This window comes from Ursus maritimus, unplaced genomic scaffold (assembly GCF_017311325.1).
Source record: "Ursus maritimus isolate PB19 unplaced genomic scaffold, ASM1731132v1 scaffold_2, whole genome shotgun sequence".
In the NCBI taxonomy this organism is placed as follows: domain Eukaryota; kingdom Metazoa; phylum Chordata; class Mammalia; order Carnivora; family Ursidae; genus Ursus; species Ursus maritimus.
The window spans coordinates 78603062-78626655 of NW_024424452.1; the positions used below are offsets into that span (position 1 = coordinate 78603062).

Sequence of the window (23594 nt, forward strand, 5' to 3'; positions counted from 1 at the left end):
AGCGAGTGCAGCACTGCGGGCTATCGCGTGAATTCAGGGAGAGAGTGCCTAGTAATTTGATGTCTGTGAGCCTCAGGAGTTCTGTTAGTGTGACAAGAGATGAGTACTTTCCTTGTCCCTGCCCCCTTAAGCCATTATATTCCTTCCTAGAATACAACTTGGGGGGGGGGATGGGCGAAATGGGTAAAGGAGGTCACAAGGTACAAACTCCCAGTTATAAAATAAATAAGTCCTCAGGGAAAGAATGTACAGTTTGGTAACTGTAGTTATTCATGCTGCATTGCACATTTGAAACTTGCTAAGAGAGCAGGTCCCACAAGTTCTCATCACATAAAAATAGTTTTTGTAACCATATAGGAGACAGATGTTAACCAGACTTAATTGAGGAGATCATCATATTATTTAATATATACAAATACTGAATCATTATATCATACACGTGAAACTAATGTTTTATGTCAGCTATACCTCAATAAAAAAGAATACAATTAATAATCATTTATAGGTTCTTGTGGTCTCTGAAGGTTCCCCCCCCAATCTCACGGGGGAAAGTATCATTGACTATGTACCCCCTCCTCCTAGTGCTAAAAACTCAAAAAGAGTCAAAGTAGCTTCTTTTGCTGAGCACTGTGAAGAGGATTATTGTGAAGCCTAAGAGGACATGGCCCCTCTTCTCTTGACTCCTTCCCATCTTTCTTCCCAACAGTTGAGGCCACTGCAAACCGACTGTTAGAGTTTTGGTCACCACTGGCCTAATTTCTGTCCAGATCTTGACAAGTCCTCGTGGAACTGACTCTAACTTGGAAACTCAGCCCCCTGCGATTCCAAATCACCAAGAAATGTGGTGCCATAGTTATCTATGTTTTCCTCTAATGATTAATATATTAAAATGGGATGATTTCTGTTCTTCCTAAGAAATTATCTGAAGTGAGCAAGAGCAAAACATAATTTCTAGTACCTTTGGCTTATTAATTTTTTAGGCACTCAGACTCCTGACCATCAGGAAAATATTAAACAGATCTTGGCAGCCTTTTTTTTTTTTTAATAGTGAGCTACTTTGCCAGCATTTGCATCCATTGATAAATATTTTTGTATCTTTTATTTTTGAAATCGCGAAGCAGATTCATCAAGTTTTGAATAATAGCTCTGACACGTGACTAGCCCATTGTTAGAATTTAGCACAGGGGAAATGCAATTTTGTGATTGGGCAAGAAAGCTTACATAAACCAGTCATAATGAGAATCCTCCTCGGTGAGGTGCCCTTCCCAGCCCCCCAACAAATTTCTTCTTGTACCTCTTACAAACGTGGGTACCGAGATGCCTCTTCCTGCACTTACGAAACTGTAGTCATCGGACACATACTTGGCCCCACATCTAGGTGTCTTGAGGAGCTTTCCCTTCATTGGTCCCGGGCAGTAGAGCAAAGTGGTCCAAGAGGATGGAGGCTGGAGGTGGATGGCGGCCTAGATCCCATTTCTGCCTCTCTGTTTACCTGCTGCGTGATCTCAAGAAAGTTCCCTCTCTTGGTTCTCTTATTTGTAAAATCCAAATAATATCTCACCAAGTTGTTGAGAGGCTTAAGTATGTAATTTTCTAAATTATAGCCCTAACGCCGTTAGGGAATTCTTTGACATGCAGGCACTTTGCGTTTGTCTTTGTGCCAATTATTGCTGATCAAAAACAGAACAGAAGGATGCAGATGTCAGGGTCTGTGAGTGCAATGCTGATAACCGCCCGAGCCAGGCGGGGCCTCCCTTCGCCTTTATGGACAGCACAAGGCAGAGGTTTTCTGCACACCCCGCTTTTCTCGAGTGTCCACCCTTCCTGTCTGCCATCCCCTGGGGCCCTCCCCTCCCTCTTGGGAAAGTTGCGTGGGCTCCTTATTGTGCCAAGGACTGGAGAGCAACTATCAGCATTTAATAGGCCAAGGATGTTAGGGGCTCAGAAATGGGAAGTGGAGTCTAATGCAGCCCAAATCATTCCACCCTAAATGCCAATAGTACTCCTACCTTGAGAAACGCTAGTAGCTCCTAGATTCTTTTCTCTAGTTAAATTCGGGATTCCCCTTTTACAAAATTGACGCACTGTTCCATAGGACCAGCATATTCCCCAAATCATACATCACAGAGCATAGGCCGGGTTGAAAATTCTCCACACGTATATTCAGCTATGCTGTGTCATTTCCCTCTTTTCTGTGTGTAAGTTTCCCTTAGGCTCATATAATGGGTTACTTCAGAGTTTATTATTCCATTAGTTACAATCCAGAGTATAAGATCTGTGCTGTTTTAAAAGGCATCTAAACTCCCTAATGTATAAAGATCACATTTGATAATCAGGAAACCTAACCAAATCATGTACGTAAGAGAAGAAGTATGTTTTATTAAAAATAACTAATACACATGAAATTCAAGGATGAATAAGGAGAACTCAGTGTAATAAAAGTAAAAAAGAGCCCATAACCCAACTATCATTAGTGAGATAAAGATTCTTAAGGCATGTTCACCAAAAAGTAATTGATATACAACCAGAAAACTATGTATATACACACACACACATATTTTCATCTTATCAGAGTCATATATAAAAATAAATATATGCTTTAGATGAAAAGAGGGAGAGCGTGGGAAAAGAAAGTTGAGCATACTCTCCTTTGGTCTTCCTCTCCCACATCTCCAGCTGAGGCCAGCGTGATGGCATGATGACCTTTGAGAGAAAGAATGGAGCAAATTAGCAACTACCGTGCTTTCTGCTCCCGTTACCTGGGGTCACCGTGGAGCACTCTCCCACCACTCCCTGAACACCCCCTCCCTGCCCCCTTTCCCTGTAGTTCATAAAGCTCTGGTCTGTGTATTTCCTGGTAACAGCTGGACGGGCCCCACTTTCATCAGTACGGGGCAGGTGACTGCATTGGTGACCAGGACAGGAGTTCACAGAGCCTCCCTGGTGGTTTCGTATTATAGCCCAGGGAGATGATCGTCAGGGGAATGGGTGGAAAAGCCCCCTTGATTTAGTGCATGTCCTTCAAACTGCTCATGGAGTCATCTTAGAAGGTCTGAACAGGCATTTCAGAAATGGAGTATGAGGAAATGTAGTAGAAAATATTAGGGGACATTGTACAGATCCTTAGCAAATACCGAGTACAGTTTAAGAAATGCCACAACTAGTTGTCATTAGTGGTAAGAGGGCGAAGGCAGGAAAGGCCTGAATGAATCCACACATGGGCTGGGATGGAGTTGTCTTGACCTTCTGCTTACTGCTGTTCTGCTGTTGGTAACACAGGAGCTGACAGGAGGCAGGTTATTTTAGATCGACGTAATTTGCGATTGGTTGTAAAACGAACGGGGCAGGAAGTTTTTATCTTGCTTTCAGCAAAACTGTTAAGACTTTCAACTGAGTTTTGTTTGTAAACATTTGGTAGTTTAATTGATAGTTATGATTTATAATATGTTACTGGATTCGTTTCCTGTGGTTACAACAACAAATAACTGCAAATTTAAAGGCTTTAAAGAGCTTTATACATTTATTATTTTACAGTTCTGTAGGTTAGAAGTCTGACCAGTTTCATTAGGGCTAAAATCAAGTTGTCAGCGGGGCTGCATTCCTTTCCAAAGGCTCTCCTTGCCCTTTCCAGCTTCTAGAGGCTGCCCACATTGTCTTCCTCCATCTTCAAAGTCAGCGACATCGAATTTCTCTGGCTTTTCTGCAATAGTCACATCTCTGATTAAGTCTGGAAAAGTTCTTTTTTTTTTTTTTTAAGATTTTTTTATTTATTTATTTGTTAGAGAGAGAGAGAGAACAAGCTGGGGGGAAGGGCAGAGGACAAGGGAGAAGCAGACTCCTCGATGATCAGAGCCTCTACGTGTGTGGGGCTCAATCCCAGGACCCCGAGATCAGGACCTGAGCCGAAGGCAGACACTTAACCGACTGAGCCACCCAGGTGCCCCCAAAGTTCTCCTCTTTTAATGACATGTAGGATTTCATTGGGCCCACCCAGAAAGTCCAAGATCATTTCCCCGTCTCAAGGTCCTTACTCTCAAGCACATCTACAGAATCCATTTTGCCACCGAAGGAAGCGTATTCGTAGCTTCTGGGCATTAGGATGCAGACAGCTTTGGGGGGGGGGGGCTATTTTTTTGTCTGCCATAGTTGTCTGTATTGACTCTTGCTTCCAAAATATTTTCCTTGTAAAATAAATTTGTGTAAGAAAATCAGTTGATTTAAGGAAAAATCGTAGAAAAATGTGCTTGGATGTGGCAAAAGTAATGAAAATGGCATTCATATGACTAAAGAAATACTGGGAAATACACTTCTCCTGACAGCCCAGTACCAGAAGGGGGGACAGCCAGGGAGACAGTGGCCCACCAGTATTCCAGATACTCCACATGACCATGCCACAGCCGGCTGGCTCAGCCCGGTGTTCTCAGCCACATGGGTTCACTTTCCTCATCCCGAAGACGGGGATCAACCAGACAGACGGTCTCCAAAGGTCCTTCCAGCTCCAACTTACTAATTCTACATAAATGGTTATGTTATGTATTTAAATGTCAGGGTTAAGCATATTGTGAAATAATCTAAATACCGTGAAATATTCAAAACATTAAAACACTGCTTCTATTTTAAATGCTTACTTCCCTGAATGTAGTTGTCAAGTCCAAAACGTCAAGTCTTGGCTGATTATTTAAATGATTGCTCTCGTACTTACTGGGGATTGTCATGCCAGTTTTTCTCTTTTGGGGTTTTTTAAATAAATACCATTTTGAGCTGGTGAATGCTCATTATCAGTTGTACTTATCAAACAGTTGTGGGTTCTTTGAGTACATTTCCTGAATTTAGTCCAGTAGGGGGTACCGGGCAGGTAGAGGATGGACAGTGGATGGGAGAAGCCCCCCATTTAAGTGGACATTGGAAGGATCAGTGATTCTTCAAGTGCATACTTACGTTAAAATTATTTAACTTAAGGGGAGAGATACTTGTACTACTCTTGAGATGATAATTGGGTCAATTCTAGTAATTCTTAATGACTTTCTGTTCTTTTAATTAAAACTATGTACTAAAGAGGTATTTTATTCCTTTCTCTGCTAAGAAAAATTTCAAGCTCAATATTACATTCCCTAAAATAAGATCAGTTTTGTCCTGAAATACAGCTTTGGAAACTGACAGCCTCTGTTCTTTGATTATCTCATAAATAACAGTTTCATATCAGCTCACCTTCCTCCTCCCGGCCCCCCCCCCCACATTGTGCCAATCACAGGTGGCTGCTCAGTACCAGCCCGCAGCACAAGATAAATAAGCTTGGAAGGTTTCCTAGCAACATATTGTTCTGGGAACCTGCTCTGTTTCCCTGAACAAGATGAAGCCAAACATCCTAGAATCTCAGCCAGATGGGAAAGGATTAGCTTATTGAGGGTGTTTAATGCATTTTTTAAAAATTTCACATTGAAATGAACCTCTTAACTTAAGTAGCAGGATTGACTTTTAAAAGGACACTTTTTTACATGAAAAAAACATTCTGTAACACCTTGAGTTTTAAAAATAGGGCTTTAGAAGAAATTCTCTAGAACTAAGCTTGCAGTGTTTAATTCAGTCATTGGTGAATGGGTCCATTTTAGGACCAGTAGACAATACTTCCCCACAGGATTGACGTTCAGCCCAGGGTACCCCTCGGTACCCGTGTTCAGTTGCAGAGACGCTGACGTACTTTCGATCTTGTGGGTAAATGGCTGCAGGAGATGGCACCTTCCGCACAGGACTCACTCCTCCCCGTGATCCTGCTCCTAGGGATGCCTTGGAAACACCTGTCCCTGCTTAGAACTCTGACATTTGTTCCCTTTGTCCTCGGCTCCAGGCTACTTCATTCAGTGCCAGGGACTCACTGCCACTTCAGCTTGAGAGTGTTTTTGGAGTGTATGATTAATACCTATGGAGAAAAGACAGCTAGAGGAAATCAAGGCCCCCTATTATTTTTTTTTTAAGATTTTATTTATTTATTTGACAGAGAGACAGCCAGCGAGAGAGGGAACACAGCAGGGGGAGAGGGAGAGGGAGAAGCAGGCTCCCAGCAGAGAAGCCTGATGCGGGGCTCGATCCCAGAACGCGGGGATCACGCCCTGAGCCGAAGGCAGACGCTTAACAACTGAGCCACCCAGGCGCCCTGAGGCCCCCTATTAAAGTCAAGAAGAAATAATGTTGTTGCTGCTGTTTGTTGGCACTTGACCACGTGTATTTTCCTGGTCTGTCTGATGACCTTGAGGCCAAGGGCGGGCAGGTACCTCCCCGTCTTTTGCACTCTGGGTCGTCACAGGGTGTTGTTGAAGGCCTCTGGGGACGGAGTGGTGAAAAATGAGCTTCTCATGACCCTGTTCAGCAGTGGTTTTGCAATTTAGTTACACCCTAAAAACTGTCCTCCTTATTTCACTGGGGAGACTCCCGCATCAGCCAGATGAATATTGTCATCATGTGGTTGTGGAATGATTTCCACTGTCTCCAGTTTGGATGGAGTTTGTGAAATTCCCCAGTTGTGGTGAGAAGCAGGTCATTCCAGTCCTTGAGAATGCTTCTGGACAGAAGAACAGACTCATTAGAATACGATGGGGCATGACACATGGCATCTCTGCGTTTCATTTAACAAATTCTCTGGCCAGATTCTCACACACATATTACATGTCTTCTAAATCCCGTCATTTGAGCTCGACAAGAAACAGTCTGCTGAGAGCCTCCTGTGGGCCAGCAACTTGGGCAGGTCTCCTGACGACCGTTACTAAGGAGCCTCAACACATCATCCTTGCCTTCAAGTCCCCGAGAATCCAGCAAAATAATACATCTGTTGTCTTTTAAAAAAATTAGATAAACTTTTCCCTCATTTCAAGTCACTTACTTTAGCACCTAAACATTAAATATTTTGATGTTGAAAGGAATTATATAATTGGGATTGTCCAAGGAAAGTCTAAAAGTAGACTTAATCTGTTATATGAAACACCGATGATAATACATTAATTTTATTGAATACTTTTAAAAAAATTTCCAGGAAACAGGCAATAGTTTAGAGACTTCGCTATGTTACAGCATTTAATTCTCCTGACAGCCATTATGAAGCAGAAATTTGTTTGCCTGCCCTTTTACAGATGAAGAAACTCAGACCAAGAAAGGTTAAATACCAGTTTGCCAAGAGGTTTCATAGTTAATAAAAGAAAAAGAAAATAGTAGGCGTTTGGACCCTGGTCTGTCTAGGGCCAAATTCTGTGACTTTTGTTCTGTGTTATGCTTATTTGTTTATTTTTAGAATTCCAAGATTCTGTAAGTCCTAGTCCTTTTCTTCAGAAAACAGTAGAGTACTGTCTTTTAAAGATGACACAATTTTAATAAATAGATGTTTAGATGATGTCCTCTTACCTCACACCGCACAACGGTTCTGTTATTTGTTGGGAGTTGTCAGTGACAGACTTGAGAGTCTTCTTTCTCTCGGGTACAGTATATTGACTCTCAAAATATTGTTTGTTGCTCAGTTTTTACCTTTATAACATAATTTTCCTTTTCAACATGGTAGAAGGCTGTGAATGAATTTTACTGAAAAGTAGTTAGAATTAATAGCACAGTTCAATACATTTACAGAAAACACTTACGACATAACCATGTTGCAGCACAGAAATGGGCGTTTGTAAACAAAGTTTCGTTGGAACACAGCCACTCTCGTTTGTGTATCACTAATGACAGCTGTTTCTCTGCAGTGACAACAGAGGGGAGTGGCTGTGACCTAGACTGTGGGGCCCACAAAGCCTCAAATATTCTAGCAAAGCCTTGACAGAAAGTTTGCAGACCCCTGCTCTTGGATCTAGACTTTCCCCCCTACTTTGAGTTGGGTGTGCCCCATTAGAATGCCAGAGACTTAGTTGAGAACCATGTCAGAAAGTGTTTTCCTAAATCATGTTCTTGTCTAACATGCTTTTCTTCTAATCCCTGTAGGTACCAACCAAGAAACTGAAGAAATATGAGAAAGAATATCAGACAATGCGAGAGAGTCAGCTGCAGCAGGAGGACCCAATGGATAGATACAAGGTAGGGGAGGCGTGGGTCACCCATGAGAGCAAAGTGCCTTCTGTGCCCTAAAGGAGCAGTCGTGGCAAGTTCAGCTCCCTCTGTTCCTTCTTGATTGGCTTAGACGCTCTCTGACCATGATAAATGTCCAGGTATGTTTTCATTTCAGGAAACTCCCATAGCCAACCATAATATTTCTTTTCTTTCAGTTTGTATATTTGTAGGTAACTCCACCTGTTGCATTTATACTTGGAGTCTTCATAAGAAGCTGAGAGAAAGAGAGGGAAAAAGAAAGAGAGAAAGTGGCTATCGACTACTTTCAAAAATGAGAAAACAAGGAAAGTGGCAAAGGACTGTGTTAGCTGTGCACGGTCACGTCCACAAAGACTTTTAGAAGGTGAACTGTTCCAAGCCTGGCACAAGAATGTTTCAGACTTTTCTGTGTCTGTAGCAACTGTTAAAAACACAAACTCATTTGGAAGGAAAAATAAAACCCACGAAGGTTAATGGAGCACAGTAACGGTGTTTGTCGCAACATTTATTTCCACAAATCTGAGTAACGGTGACATTTCGCTACAGTGTGCAGTTTCAGAATCAAAGCTGATTTCAGTTTAATATCTTAGTTAATTGTAGTATTTTTTAAAAATTGGGCCGTTCACATCAATAGACCTCTTCCCTCGTAGATAGCAACACTGTTCCCGTGATGCAATGCTGGGGAAACACTGTTTTCCAACTTACTTTTTCCAGCTGACCTACTGTCGTCTCTCTTGAAGTTCGTTTTAATTCCTCCGATTCCTACAGAGGCATAGTGGTTCCCTCCCTCTTCACAACAGCAACACTGGGATTAGAGAGTAATTGTATTTTCACACTGAGCACCACCAATGCCAAAGTATCCTTCCAGGAAAAGTCCCGGGGTGGTATTGTTAATGAAGTCACCCCAGCGGATGACGGCCACTTTTGTAACTGGAGTTGCCCTCACGGGGTCAGAGAAGTCACCAGGGGCAGCTGTAGTCACACTGCCTCTCGTCTCTGCTGTCGAGCTGAGCGGGCCGTGGCAGGAGTGTGTGGATTTTGTAGTCAGACCTGAGTTCAAATGCTGGCTTTCCAGGAAAAAAAAGGAAAAATAGCACAGGCTTTGTTATCCACACTGGGGGGCTTTCATAGCTGTCCTTTGTTCGGCATCCTGGGCGTAGTTATCTAGCGTCTTCCTCGTCCGTAAAACATGCAGGAGCTTACAGTGTCCTTGCAGGGCTTCTGTGAAGGTGAGGGATGTTGTGGGTTCAGTACCTAGCCCGGAGCTGGTGTGCAGTAAATGGTTGTTATTAGCCTCATTAGGCCGACTGCCTGCCACTACCTAGGTATTACTACTAGAATAGCATCCCCTCTCATGGATCTGCTCCGCCAGTCCCTCGCTTAGCTTCTTTGCATTTCTCCCAAGGATGGCTCCCCAGGGGTCTGACAGCAGCAGTGTTTCTCCCCTTGCTTACAGAACTGGCTAAAGAACTGATCAGAAGAGCCCAGTACTGCTCTGGTAGATACCTATTAACCCACAAGGTGCTCACAGAATAAGGTTTGAAGCTAATTACCACCCCCCCCAATAAAACCAATTTTAATGTAGCTCATGTCGCATGCTGCTTTAGAAAGGCTTGAAGCAGTAATTTTCAAATATTCTTAAGGATCCCAAATGAAGCCCTGGTACTGCTTATACGATCGTTCTAATTTTCTTAGTTGCCATAATAACAAATAAAACCTGGGAAGAGTGCTTTAAAATAGAAGAGAAGGCAACAAGAGACTAAAATTGTATATTTAAAATCAGTCTGGGACTGAACTTGGTACTATTTCTTAAATCCTTTTCGTATCAAAATAGATATGGATAAACAGTACAGTGCATATTATTTTTTCAAGAGTCCTTACCACATGTTAGACTTGTAATGTGTGTACGTTTTACTGAGGGACCAACGTAGAATTAAACTTTGTTTTGTTTTGTTTTGAAAACAGATACTCCTTTTAACTTATGCATATCGGATATGCTCTATAGCTATTTCTTTTGTATTATTATAATAGCTTGTCAATACATCTAAGTAATATTTCCATACCCTTTTAATAATGTCTAGATATTTATATTGGTGATATACTTGGTAAAGTTATAGTCCTCAAATTATATTTTCAAAGTGACAGTTGACAACATCGTTTCCAACCATCCCGACTTGTTCTTTCAGATATTCAATATCCCGTCTAAGAAGCTAATTTTAATGACCTTAAAGTAGGAAAGTATTCTAGGAAGTACCTCTTTGCCTCTTCTAAATTTAATCCTGTAAAGAATAAGATCTGTGTCCCTGGAATGAGCACTTTATAATTCGTAGACCTTGGACTGCAAACCTAGTTGTGCAAATTCTTAAAAATAACTAGGGAAGATCTTTGTGGGCATCCAATCAGAACTTACACCAGTTCACTAGTAAGCCCTCCTCAACCATGAAGGTCCATACTGCTTAAAATGCCGTGTCTCCCCCCTAGCTCACTAGATGGTGAGGGACTTAGGGAAGTTGTGTCAATTTTTTTTAAAGGCCCAGAAATGTCATACAGTAAAATATCCTAAGAGATTTTTCAGTTTGATGCTGTTTCCCTTGGCATACAAAAAGGACTCTCGCAAGGAAGCCAGAGGTGGGATCACAGACCCAGCAATGCAGAGGCAGCTCTCAGCCGTCGCATTCTTGCTGTTATCGATCCAAATATGTGTTTTATTTTTATGACAGATGCCAATATCTACATTTTCAAGTGATGGCACTATACTCACCTATATCTAACACTTAAATCTCAACCACAAAGAAAGAGGTGAATTACATTGGTATAAGTTTAAATTTTAGAACCCTAAACACAAAACGTTCTGGAACTAGACAGTGGTGGTGGTCGTACAACTTTGTGAATGTCCTAAAACCACTGAATTGTACATTTTAAAAAGCTGAATTTTATGGTATGTGAATTATCTCTCAAAAAAAAAAAAAAATCCAAGCAAAATGTTTCAAGAGGATTGGCATCCAGCCCACCATCTTCTTTTCATAAATCCCAAGTCACACCAGATGTGCCTGTGCAGCAGCCGTACTTGTGGGAGGGAGACCTTCCGTCAGATTCGGAGCCAATTAATGATTGTAAATCCTATGCGTACACATATTTCTAGGGGACAGGCCAACCTAAGTGGGCGGTACGGCCATTTTCATATATAAATATAGATGCACACACAAAAACATGCATAAATGTGTGTGCACACTGGGCTACCTGGTCTTGGCTTCAGTTTGCTTGAAAGTCAGCTCTGCGAAGACTTCGTACGGTATTTGGTGTGCTCTCTCTGCTGATCTTCATGCCTAGGTTCCAAGACACAGAAAGGAAACTCGATCGGAAGAAGAATATAGAACGTGTATTCTAAGTCTCTTCTGTTGTCCTTCTTAAGCTTGACGTGGCTGGATTGGCGTAGTAGTTTTTATCTACTTGAGACTTTGGTTTGCAAATTAATTTATTAATTTATTCCAGATGAAGTGAAATGCAGAATAAAGACTTGTCTCTAGAAATCCATCATGTATATTTCCATTTTCATACATGACCCCAGGAAACAAACAAGCACGAATATGTGCAGCTGTTTTAGTGTATTTTAAAAATCAGTAGCCAAGCCCCTAATGAGTAGTTACCAACCTCAGAAATTGTAATACTGTTTTCTATTTTAAGGAGTCGAGTTGTTTCCATTTAGGGAAAGGTAGTTTTCTAATAATGTAATCTATTGACAGCACCTTTTAGAGAACTGCAGCCTTCATCTGCCTCTGGAAGATGGTATGCTTTTCTTATTTAATTAACTACTTGCACAGATGTGGGGTAAGCCTTCGAAAGCACAGCGAATTAATTAATTCAGTGAGTCTTCCAAAGCATAATGAAGATGATGTTATTACCTGTTCTGGATGGGCAAATCCTAGAAAGAATCAGGAATGCTTCAACTCTCTCGAGTTTGGGACACAGATAGAATTATACATCATTTCTAAGTGAAGTGCCCTATCTACATTTAGTGTAATTAGATTTAGAATGTTTAATTTCTTTCGTGAGGTTAGAAGTAGTAATTCTCTTATCAAAGTGTAATTCAAACAGGAAGAAAATAATTCCTCTAAGTTTACAAAAAGTTTGTCTTACACGTACTAATTTTTGTAGAGCAGTTATCCCTGCATGTAATTTAAAATTAAGCTATTTAATTATACTTGGCAAAAACAATACAAAATATTTGAAGTAAAGCTTAATTGGACTCGCATTATTTGCCATCCTTCCATAGCTAATGAAATAACTTAGACCAGTTATCACATTTTGTTTTTAACTTGTCAAGTGAAAGAAGTTTAAATTTTGCTAATCTTACCCGGAAAAAAAAAAAAAAAGGCTTCCCTTTTTTCTTACTGTGTGGTGCCTTTCCTTCCTCAGGAAGTCAAGAGAAGTGAATCCATCTTTGAAAAGTCTTTTTCTACCAATGAAAATAAACTTACGTTTTATTCATTTTCCTCATCACAGAGACTGACATTGGTTTTTGGGAATATTTATGTTTATGAAATAATGTGCTTCTCATGAATATTAATAGTCAAGAGCATGCTTTCTATCTGCCTGTGATAACTTTGTGATGGACCTCAGAAGGCTGCCACTCTTTTTGAGCCTGGATAATCCAGTGAGCTCACTGCTGTAAGACGGTGGAAATTGCAAGCCTAACCGCTATTGAGGATTCTTGAGCAAATTAGCTGAGAAGGAGCACGTGGTTACTGATGATGCCTGTTCGCTGATTGAGTTTTACTTAACACTTGAGAGAGGTCTGAATGTTATGCATATTAAGAATTTCTAAGTATGTTTATTGATGATCTTCAAATTCTCCAAAACTTTTATTCAATTTTTAGTAACTTTCGCTTCCTATTCAAGTAGCATTACTGAGAAAATTATGTCACACTAACATGTTTTGACGTCATGTGTAACCCATCTGCTTTTTTAAAATTTGATTTGTGTGCTAGAGCAGGGATCTGCAGACTATGGCATGCGGGACAAATTGGCCCACCGCCTGTTTTTGTAAATTAAAGTTTTATTGGAACACAGCCACACCCATTGTTTACTTACCAGTGTCTAGGACTGCTTTTGCACAACAGTGGTAGAGTTTGAGTAATCTCAGCAAAGATCGTATGGTCTGCAAAGCCTAAAATACTTCTCTCTGGCCATTTACATTTAAAGCTTGTTGACCTCTGTGCTGGAGAAAAATCTAAGACTTTTTTAAATGCTAGAAGAACCGCAGTCTGGTTTGCCAACTGCCAGTTAGTTATTATTGACGAGATTTTGTTTTTAGTTTGACATTTTATTTTTTTTTTAAATTTCTACCAGAAAGATAAAATTGGATATGTTGGGTAAAGGAAGAGCATGATTTCAAATATCCAGATTTTCTCTCTCAAATCTTCATTTGCAGGCAAAGTAGACATTTAAACATTTCATCTGTAGGCATTTGTCTTTGAATGTCAAAAAACTGTTTGCTGAAATTTGATGATGATAATTATCAACTCTTGAAAGAATTACCCAAACGAAAATATGCGAGAGTTGAGTGTGTTGTTGCTAATAAAATTGTACTGGGTCTTTCAGGAAAACATTTCCTCCTGACCCTTAAATGTCTTTAAAAACATGTGCCAAGAATTCATTATAGCAGCAGACAGACAACACACCCAAAATACTGAGCCAGAGTTTACGAAGCTGCCTCCTTCCCCATCATTTTTTCCTGTAAGGCTTAGTTGATTTTCTTCTGAATGCCAGTTCACATTTCTCTGGTTTCTCATCACGGACTAAATGACGTTCACCGTCCCATGTGCTGCTTCACCCACGCGCCAGCCCTCAGACTCACAGGAGAGCTGGAAGCAATCCCCTGCCCAGCACTTTCATTCTGTGGCCCGAAAATGAACTATTTTGCAACGTTTCCGACCTTGTCATACGAGGAAGTTCCTTCCACCCGGCCGAAATCACACATTGTAAACAACTCGCACCGCGGTTGCTAATAGTTCCACATACAGCATTTCCATCAGTCACGCAAGCTGCGGAGGACAGCGTGGAGGGGGAGGAGTTTGAGTGCATTAGTCTTCCTGAGTTGAGACTTGCCCACTGGCTGCCTCAAGTATACTTTCTTCCAGCGAATGTTTGCAGACAGAGAACTTAGAGTCAATGACGCTCTAAGGAAAAACAAAATAGCAGCACAATCGTTAACAAGTGTCTGCTCTTGTTCCTGCCATTCCATATCTGTATTAGTGGGTGTGCAATTTCATTGGATATTCTGTTTTGTTTTGTTTTTTTTTTTCAATTGTCTTTGTACCTATGGTTGAAAACGGTAGTTGGTCTATGACTTTTGAGGAGGTAAGTTATTTATCTGTGTATGTCTGTGATACCGGCGTCTGTCTGTCTGAAAAATGCAGTATCCTCCTCCCAAAAGTTACTAACCAGACTCGCCCGGCCGTGTGGCTCCTATTGGGGGGGTGGGGGGGGAGCTAACGACAAAAGTTGTCTGCTTTTTGTTGGAGTGGTGTCCGTGGCGTGGATGGAGGACGTGCCCACCGGGGCAGTGTGAGTTTCCAGGGTTATGGAAGCCGTGTCTCCTGCTGTCTTTTCCGAGCAGGGCGGGAGGCGGCTGCCTGCTGTGTTGACAGGCGCGGGGCCGCTGGGCACATCTGCTTGTGCAAACCGGGGCACGCGGCTGCCTCTGCGCTGACAGGCTGACGGGCTGACTCCCGGGCACGCTCGGGCGGGCAGCCCTTGCTGACCTTTCAGAATGAACGAAGCCCATCCAGATGGAACTTTCTTCTCCGTTCTAGTGTAAAGGCGAACTTTTTCTTGCATCAGTCAGTTCCGGGGGGGGGGGGGCAGAGGGGAAGAGTTTGGGCTCCTCTGGAGAGGCTGGAAAAGACACCTCACTCGAACCCTTGGCCGGGTTCGATGGCAGGAAGCCCCGTCTCGGTGGGTAGCGGTGTCTCGCTGCCCCGCTCAGGGCTGCCCCGCTCAGGGGCCGGGAGGACAGCTGAGGACGCCTCCCGCCCCAGGTTCAGACTTTGGAGGACGATACTGCATTTTCGGCCCCACAGCTTGCTTGCCCACGTGTCTGTGAGCGCAGAGCAGGGGTCACACTCGCACTGTGCTGCTTGCTGTGCACACACCCAACCGAAGCTTCTTGCTAAAGCCAGGCTGGTAGGGGCGCCCCTTAGGCCATTTTGCTTTTGAGGGACTTCCCGGCCTCGGCCGCGTGTCGGTAAGGGAGGGTTCCAGTCGCAACAGGTGTGGTGATAACCTCACCCACCCGCGCTGACCTCCAGCTCACCTGGTGCATCCTTACAATACTTGCAACGAAGTGCTTTTCCATGTGTGACTTTGCCTGCGGGCTAGTCTAACTCCCTTGTAAGCATATGTCACTGTCACCTGAAAACCCGGGAGCTGCAACGTTGTCACTTGGGCGAAATGACTGTAACGTCATAAGAGTCGAGGGGGCTCTGCACCTTGCAGTCCTCAAGTACAGTTGCAGGAGGAATTGGACACTGACTCAGGAGTAGGGGCTGGAGTCCTGTCGCCCCAGGCTCTCGGGAAGGGACTCATGGAGAGAGAGAAAAACCCCTTCCCTACTAAGCAGCCCGCTCTGTGCCCCTGTCGTGATGAAATGGTGCTGGGCGTTGCTGCTCATTCCTGGCGAGGAGGAAATGGAAAAGGTCCTGGAATTTTTTTTTAATATAATTCCAAGTTTTCAACAAGTAGGCAAGTTGGTTCCACGTAAAGGGGTACCATTGAGCTGCATCAGGGTAAAAGACTACCTCGTGCCCTTGCTAGACTTTGGATTGCTTCAGCAAAGACTGGAAGAGTTCTCTGTGGAGGCCCTGGCTGTTAACCTGCATATATATCCGTGCCTAGTTTTATGGTACTTGTGTAGGAGGTTAGGATTTCCATAGATTGAGGGGACAGAGAATTTGATGGGTGCCGTGTGCCCCTACAAATACGTACACAGTCTTTTCAGGAATATCTTGGGAAAGGATTCCTGGCAAGGCCCCACTTGGGAGGGCTTACATAGCGTCTTGGTCGAAACCGAAGATCCAGTCTGGCTTTGGGTAGAATATGAGCTTCTAATAGGAGTGAACTTGAAAAAACATTCTCATTTTGGCATTTTATCCTTTTCAATGGAATTAAAATTCTGAACAGCTTTTATTTTTTTAATAACATTTCAAACACATGTATTCTGTATTCACTGTCGAAAACTTAGAAATATTTTTAAAGTACAAAGACAACAATAAAAATAATCCAGTACCTGCAATTACTGTTGTTTATGTTGTTATGAAAATGCGACTTTCCAGTTAGTTACCTTTTTTCCCTCTGAGGTGGCTCAAGCATTTCTTTGATCATTACATATATTTCACTTATATTTTAACACCGCATGGAATTCTATCATGAATTTATTTAAAAGCATTTAAGAGATTTGGGACTGTTTTTATCCTCTTCAGTAGGTTTCTTTTTCAAAAATGTTTTGGCGTTCCCCAACTGTCCCAGTCTTCCTTTTCCAAAAGAGAAGACAGAAATAGACCCTGGTGGCCGGTTCTGGTGAAAGCACAGGTTCGCCCTTCAGATTCTCTGCCGGCCCCGTTGGGGGGTCTCCCGCTCCATGGAAGTCTTAGGCTCTGCCCTTACCATGGGTTTCTTAGCGCTTCTTTAAGAAACAAAAAGAAATTAGGCTTTCTTCTTTCCATATAACCAACCCTAGGTGGTTCTATAGAAGATAAATGTCCTTTCCCCGCACACATTATGCTGATACACTAGCTTCCCGGGTATAGATTTGTCTTCCGGCTGTGCAGCACTGCTTTGTCTGAGTTTCTGCCGTCCTTGCAGAAAACACTGTTAGGAGTATAAATCTGAAAAACAGGAAGGTCTCATCACATTGAAGTCTTTCCTGTCAGTTCTCTTTGACTCTCCTGTAACTGTTAATAGTAGCGTGCAAAAAAAAAAAAAAGTGCACTTTGGAATGGAAGACAGTAGATTGCTGTTCTGAAAATAGATGTGCGTGTCCACAGTTCATAAGGTCGAGTTCGGGGGAGACCTTTCCTCATAAGAACGTGACTTGGTTCTTCATCGTAAGACTTTGTTTCGGATTTTTCCTGGGAGTTCAAGAGGAAAAAAGCAGCTCAGTAATTTCTTTTACCCAGAATCTTTTGAAGTTTTTAAGTTGAGAGGTTTTAAAAGCACTCCAACAAACATTTAGAGCCATTGTCATAAGGACTGTCATTCTTACTAATACAAACATTGGTGTTCAGAAAAGTATTTCTACCCCAAGGATGAACATGTCAGTTGATAGCAAAAGTCCAGAACCCTTGTATCCTGGTTCTTGATTTAGTGCTCGTAATTAAGTATATTCAATTAATTTGAACTCTGATACTGAAAAAACAATGTGAAGACATGTCTAGTGGTTCCCCCCATTTCACGCCTTCTGTGTCACGCAGTTCCCCTTGAGGTTAAGGGTGGGATTACTGTGCACGTTTCAAACAGGTCTATATGAAGCGTCACAGGATTGGGGAGATGTGGGACATTTTGCCTTTTGTGGCACTTTTTTAATAATGCAGCCTTTCACAATGCAGCCTGTAAAGGACCGTAGTAAGGTTCACCGGGTAGAAAGTTGCACCTGCACCGCTGGCTTAACTCACTGTTGTTTCCCCGACAGCAGTCCTGCCTTCCTGTGCCGCTCGCGCCTTCTCCTTTCTACACCTTCAAAAGTCCACTTTGTTGTCATTGCTTGTTTTTCCTCCCCAGCCCCGCTTGTTTCTGCTTACATCTCGGCACTAACGCCCACCTCTGGCTGTTGCTCTTTTCCTGCAGAGGGAGAACCGGAGGCTACAGGAGGCCAGCATGAGGCTGGAACAGGAGAACGATGACCTTGCACATGAACTAGTAACCAGCAAGATCGCTCTGCGAAATGACTTGGATCAGGTAAACGTGTCATTCACTAGGCTGAAGTCAGACCGTGACGACCTCCTCAAGGGCAAGGACCGAGTTGCTCTCAGCGCAGTCCCGCTGGGGCTTACTCTGTTCTTGAGGCTGAGTTGGCTGCTTGTTGGAGGAAGGGGCGGCCAGTAGGTGGGAGGGGACAGCTTGTGCTGACTGGAGAGGGTGGAAGGTGCAAGCCTTTGAGAACGGTTTGGGTCATTTCCAAACAGCAATGTGCGTCGTGTTTTTTTTAGAACTCTCAACTTCTCTGGTGTGTCTTCTCTTCATCTGTACTTTTCCTAAGCCAAGGGCTGCCAGCATAATAACCTGGGAATATCAGTCACCAGGACTATACCAAGCGACGCTAACGCTGGGAGGCACTTTACTTTGTGTTCCAAGAAGAAATCTCATCTACAGTGAATGGGAGGATTTCATATGAAGTATGTACAGTAAGACAGATGCACTGGTGGAGAGACAGGCATTCTGGTGGCTAAGGGCCAGGACTGCCTAGGTGTAAATCCTGGGTCACAGTCTGCTCACCACGTGACCCTGCGCAGTTCTTAACCTGCCCGAAGGTAAAATAAGGTGAAGCACTTCAACAGTATGGGTTCAGGCATGATAACTGTTGCCAGGAAGACCTTCAAGTGTTGGACTTCCCTGGTTCTTTCCAGCAGTACTGACAGCTTTAGGACTTCCTGTTTTCTGTCGCTGGTGTTTTAAAAGATAGTTGGCAATGTGGAAGGAGTCTTGGGCAGATTTAAAATTCTCTCTCTTTTCTGACTTAAAAAGTGAATATTCCCCACATACCGTGCCAGGGTCAGAAAAATTGAGACTTACGTTGCTGGATCTGTAAAAAAGAGGCGTTACCTATGCACTGCCTGCCCACTGACAATATTTAAAATACACATCCAGTGCTATAAATATGATTAAACCTCGGGAGGAATTTTTAAAATGTTGAAAAATGGTCCCTGGCACAACTCCTTTTTCCCATATAAATGGCTAATTTTGCAGCTCAAAAGTTTCAAGCACAGTAAGATGGGGATTAGACGATTATTAAGGAAAATAGTGCTAAAGGGGGAGAAGGGGCAGCTGAAGGAATCCACAGTAAATAGAGTTCGAAAATAAAACAGGAACTGTGCTTCGTGGGACACAGGATGTAGAAGGTCGAAAAGCAGGCTGGTTGGGGGGCCAGGGACAGGGGGGTGTGGCCCTTTTCCCCACGAAACCATTCAGCCCACCTGTTTGGAAGTTATTAGAGGTGGTGTGAGAAATGTGTGACTCGGAGAGTTGGAGCCAAAGCAGACGGGGGTGTCTAGTCCATCAGGACCAAGACCAGTCTGACCTCAGCTGGTACGTTTTTGTGTTAATGAGACTGTGCTGGCGAGTCAGTACTGTAAGGAAATTCCGGTTTTCATATTGGCTCTCCCAACGGCCTCACACTGGATTCTGTTCTTTTAACTCTTTTACCCATTAATAGTTTTCTGAAGGTGGATAACCAAACGAAAAAGAGTTTTAAGCAGTGGGACTCCGCAGAGATGCGGTAGAATTCGCTAGAGAGAATCGTACATTGAACGTTGTGCAGGAAATGTATTTGGTGTTATCGATTAGGCCTTCAAAAGGATTAAAAAGTGATGAGATGAAATGTCTACTGAGTACCTACTATGCACCGAGGACTATTTTCAAGCAATTTTATAAGCGTTCTCTCATTTAATCTCGCTAATGACTCCATCAAGCAGGTATTATTTTAATCTTACATTTAATAAATGAGGAAAATGACACATATGCTCTGACTCAGAAAGCTATTCTAACGAAAATAGAGATCTGGTCAGAACTATGTGTACAAGAGGGTTTACTGCTGTGTTACTCAGAGGAATAAAAAGTAGCAATAATGTGTATGTCCAATAGAAGGGGAGGAAGAAACTGTATCTGTAAAATGTCTTTTTGGACTCGTTTTTAAAACAGTGGGAAGATGACGTTATAGTAATATTTTTGTAAGACCTACAAATTTATCCGTATATAATGTTTGCATCTAAATTGCAAGGGATATGGCTGGCACAGGGCCATCATCTTAGGAAAGGAAACTGAACTACACTTCAGAAGGAAAAAAGCTTGCGAGGAAATCCATCCAAATATTAGTTCTAGACACTTTGGGTGATGAGAGTCCATCTAACTTTTAGATTCATCTTTATGCATTTATTTTTGTCAATGATTTTATCTTTTATAGGAAGACCTTAAATTCTTAACCACCTTTGATTTAGTAATAATATGCATTATACCTTTTTAATAATTAGAAAAAAGACATTATTAAAAAAAGTGTTGCACCGCCAAGAAAGTCTGTCTTGTGGATCAGCCTGGAAAGACTGCAGCATGCGTACTCCCGAAGGAATTGATTATTGAGCATCTGGGTAGATAGCTCATGTCGACTCCAGATACGAGTCCCTGAGGAGAAGATTCCTTCATTCTTCTGTGTTTTCCTCTTTCTCTTATTTCCTCCCTTTATACCTCTTCTATTAAAAGACCTGGCCCCTGCCTTTTGACGCTTATTATCTAGGTGAAAGAATAAAGATTGCTATTTCATGCATTTCTCTCTGAACATGTGATTTTGCAGTTTCTGCCTGAGCGGGGCTTGTTTGCCTGTCAAAAAGCTGTCGGTGCACTTCAGGTGTCCTGCCCCCCAGACAGCCTGGAAGGGTACCAGCCGCACAGGGCGAGCACCACTCTGCCCGCCCTCATCCCGTTCACCCCCTGCTTTTCCATTTCCACTTTGATCAAAATCACATCTCTTCATTAAAATAGCCAAACTTTGGCAAACATTAAACAAACGTGAAAACAGATTGTATTCAAGACAATATGTAAAGCAAACAAGCACTAATTAGGTAATTAGGTACTCTTTAAAAATAAATTATTCCTCACCCTTGTCATTTTAGTGCTGGCTTCGGGCTTCCTGGGCGCCAAAGGCTCTTAATTTTTTTCTGTGTCAGAGCCTTCTGTTTTGACAACTAACCCTCCTCCCTCAGACTCTTAAAATAAGGACTTCTTCACGATTAACAATGTAAAAAGATACGACATCTCCATTTCAGTTTCTGTAGGGAGCTGCCTCCAAGCCCTTCCTGTTCTTTCTTGTTCGCAAGGAACATACAGAGGAGACACAACCAGTACTTTCCCACTGAAGATGGCACCGCATCCTTCTAACCGTAGAAGTTCTGTGTTAGAGCGGAGGCTCCGTGTCATGAGTGGCAGTCTTTTGTTTCATTTTAAATTGAACAACTGGCTTGACTAGTTCTTTGAGAAATCATTTCCAAAAGATCCTCATCCCTGATGTGAGAGCTGAACCTTTTGATCAGGTTATTGGTTGATTCCTGATTAAATCACAAATGGCAGTGCTTTTTCCTCTCCTGTGTATGTCATATGAACCTGCGGTAGCAATTAGGAGTCTCCACATCGATAAGGTGTTACAAGGGGACGCCTGGGTGGCTCAGTTAGTTAAGCGTCTACCTTCGGCTTGGGGGCTTGGGTTGTGATCCCGGGGTCCTGGGATCAAGCCTCACGTTGGGCTGTCTGCTCGTCGGGGAGCGTGCTTCTCCCTCTGCATGCTGCCCTGCCTGCTTGTGTACTCTCTCTCTGTGTCAAATAAATAAAATCTTTAATAAAATAATAAGGCGTTATAAGATGTTGGTAAGTGATGGGGCACCTGGGCGGCTCAGTCAGTTGGGCGGCTGACTCTTGATTTTGGCTCAGGTCACGATCTCTGGGCCTTGAGATTGAGCCCCACATGAGGCTCCATGCTCAGTGGGGAGTCTGCTTGAGATTCTCTCTCTGCCCCCCCCCCGCCCTGTCTCAAGTAAATAAATAAGTCTTAAAAAAAAGATGTTGGTAAGTGGTTAGAATTAATAATGACAGTGATCTTAACAAATTATGGTGAAAATTCTGTAGTTTGAGTTCAAAGAATATGAGTATCTGTTTAGTATTATGTTCCTAGAGATTCATTTAACGTGAAAGATGATTTCTACTTAACTGAGGTGTAGAAATTGGCTCTCCAAAGACCCAAAAGACTGTTTTTAGGAGAACCAAGTTTTTTCAGATCTGGTCCTATCTTGATGAGCAGTAGAATCATTCTGACTTCACTGTTTTAACATAGAGGAGAGACTCTGGTTGAAGCTTCTGGAAAATTCTGACGCTCCTCCCACACGGGACCCACAGCAATTTCTGTAGATGTTGGAAGCATTCCTTTAGTGTTCCAAAACTATAAAATAAAATGTCTAGATTTTATTACTTTTATCTTAAGTGCACAACTTAAGAACTTAAATGTCCAGATAGCAGAAATTTACAAAAGGTTAAAAATTGGGGGTGAATCTCTGAGAAACCAAACTTAGAAAACATTAACTTCACAGTGTCATGAAGAGAAAGTCTATTCTCTTCACAAAATGGAAAATGCGGTAGTTACTGAAGAGGACGTTGAATTGCACTCTTCTTTATTAGGCCATTGCTCAAGTATTCTGAGGTAGAACTTGAACCAGTGGACTGAAGTGATAGGGAGCTAGATTTGGTTAGATTTTTAAGAACACTGAAGTGATCTGTATAGCTATTCTTGATTCGCTGCTCTGTGACCCTCCCTCAGAGACTTTGGGGAGGCGCTCCCTGCTTTGACTGCAGTCATCTGACTGGCTCTAGAATTTGCTGTTCTGAGTGTCTATAGTCTGCCTCAGGTATCTTACAATTTATGAAAACATAACTTGCGAGAGATATTTTGCCCACCTCTAATTTCAGGATGTTCTTTTGCTGTGTAGATTTCCCCCTTAAAATCTAATATATCGGAACAAATTTTAGAGTCTTTTGAGAGGGACTTTTCACCTTAACTACACCATAGTTCCAAATTCTCTGAAAACAGAGCTGTAACCATTGGACTGTGGGACATCGGGAGCTATAAGAACAGAGAAGCTGGAGTGCGGTTTCTCTGCTAGCCCCCAGCAGACTGTGCTGGCCTGGCCATCTGGACATGTGAGGGATAGGGCGAAACACACACACAGGGCCACCTGGCCAGTTTTCACGATTCCTTGGATAATGTTTCACTGTTGTCAGCCAAGGAGAGCTTCTTCAAATAGCTGCCTCTCCTCTGTGTCTGTGGGTTTGTCTGCTGAGCTCATCCTGTGGCCCTCTGCCACCTCCACTCCACACGGTGCACTTGGGCAGCGATGGGAGAGTCACCTCCATTCATCCACCAAGTATCTGGGGAGTACCCGCTCCACTGGGTGCTGGCCTTGGTGCTGGAGAGATGGGGATGAGCAAGTCTAATGGGCAAGACAAATAAATCACACGTGTAATTTGTCATTAGAGATTGTGCTAAGTGCTATCAAGGGAAATAGGAGAGATAAGCAGAGGAACTAATTTAAATGGGGGTGAGGAACTGATTTAGGTAAGGGTGAGTAGGACGGGGCTCAGGGCACACTTCACTGCAGATGTGAACTGGAAGCTGAGACCTACAGGGCGAGGTAAGGGTCCCGGGTGTGCAGTAGGCATGCGTTGACTGGTTAAATATATGCACAGTGCTTTCCTGGTTAATTGGATTCTGTATCCAAGTT

General features: G+C 42.7%; 1 protein-coding gene across 7 annotated transcripts in view; it reads left to right on the plus strand.

Annotated features, from left to right (window-relative positions):
• RABGAP1L (RAB GTPase activating protein 1 like) overlaps window positions 1-23594 on the plus strand; it is a 713371-nt gene that overhangs the window by 671657 nt on the left and 18120 nt on the right. For 4 of the 7 annotated variants that reach the window (XR_005836374.1, XM_008696595.2, XM_040636234.1 and 1 more), the window contains 2 exons: window positions 7960-8052; window positions 17908-18018. Coding sequence is in view for 6 of the 7 variants with exons in the window: in XM_008696595.2 (XP_008694817.2) it covers window positions 7960-8052; window positions 17908-18018 (204 nt within the window). In the remaining variant the exon portion in view is untranslated. Of the gene's footprint in view, window positions 1-7959; window positions 8053-8240; window positions 8548-14101; window positions 14425-17907; window positions 18019-23594 lie in introns of those variants that run through there. The other 3 variants (XM_040636233.1, XM_040636237.1, XM_040636236.1) reach the window with 2 other exon arrangements.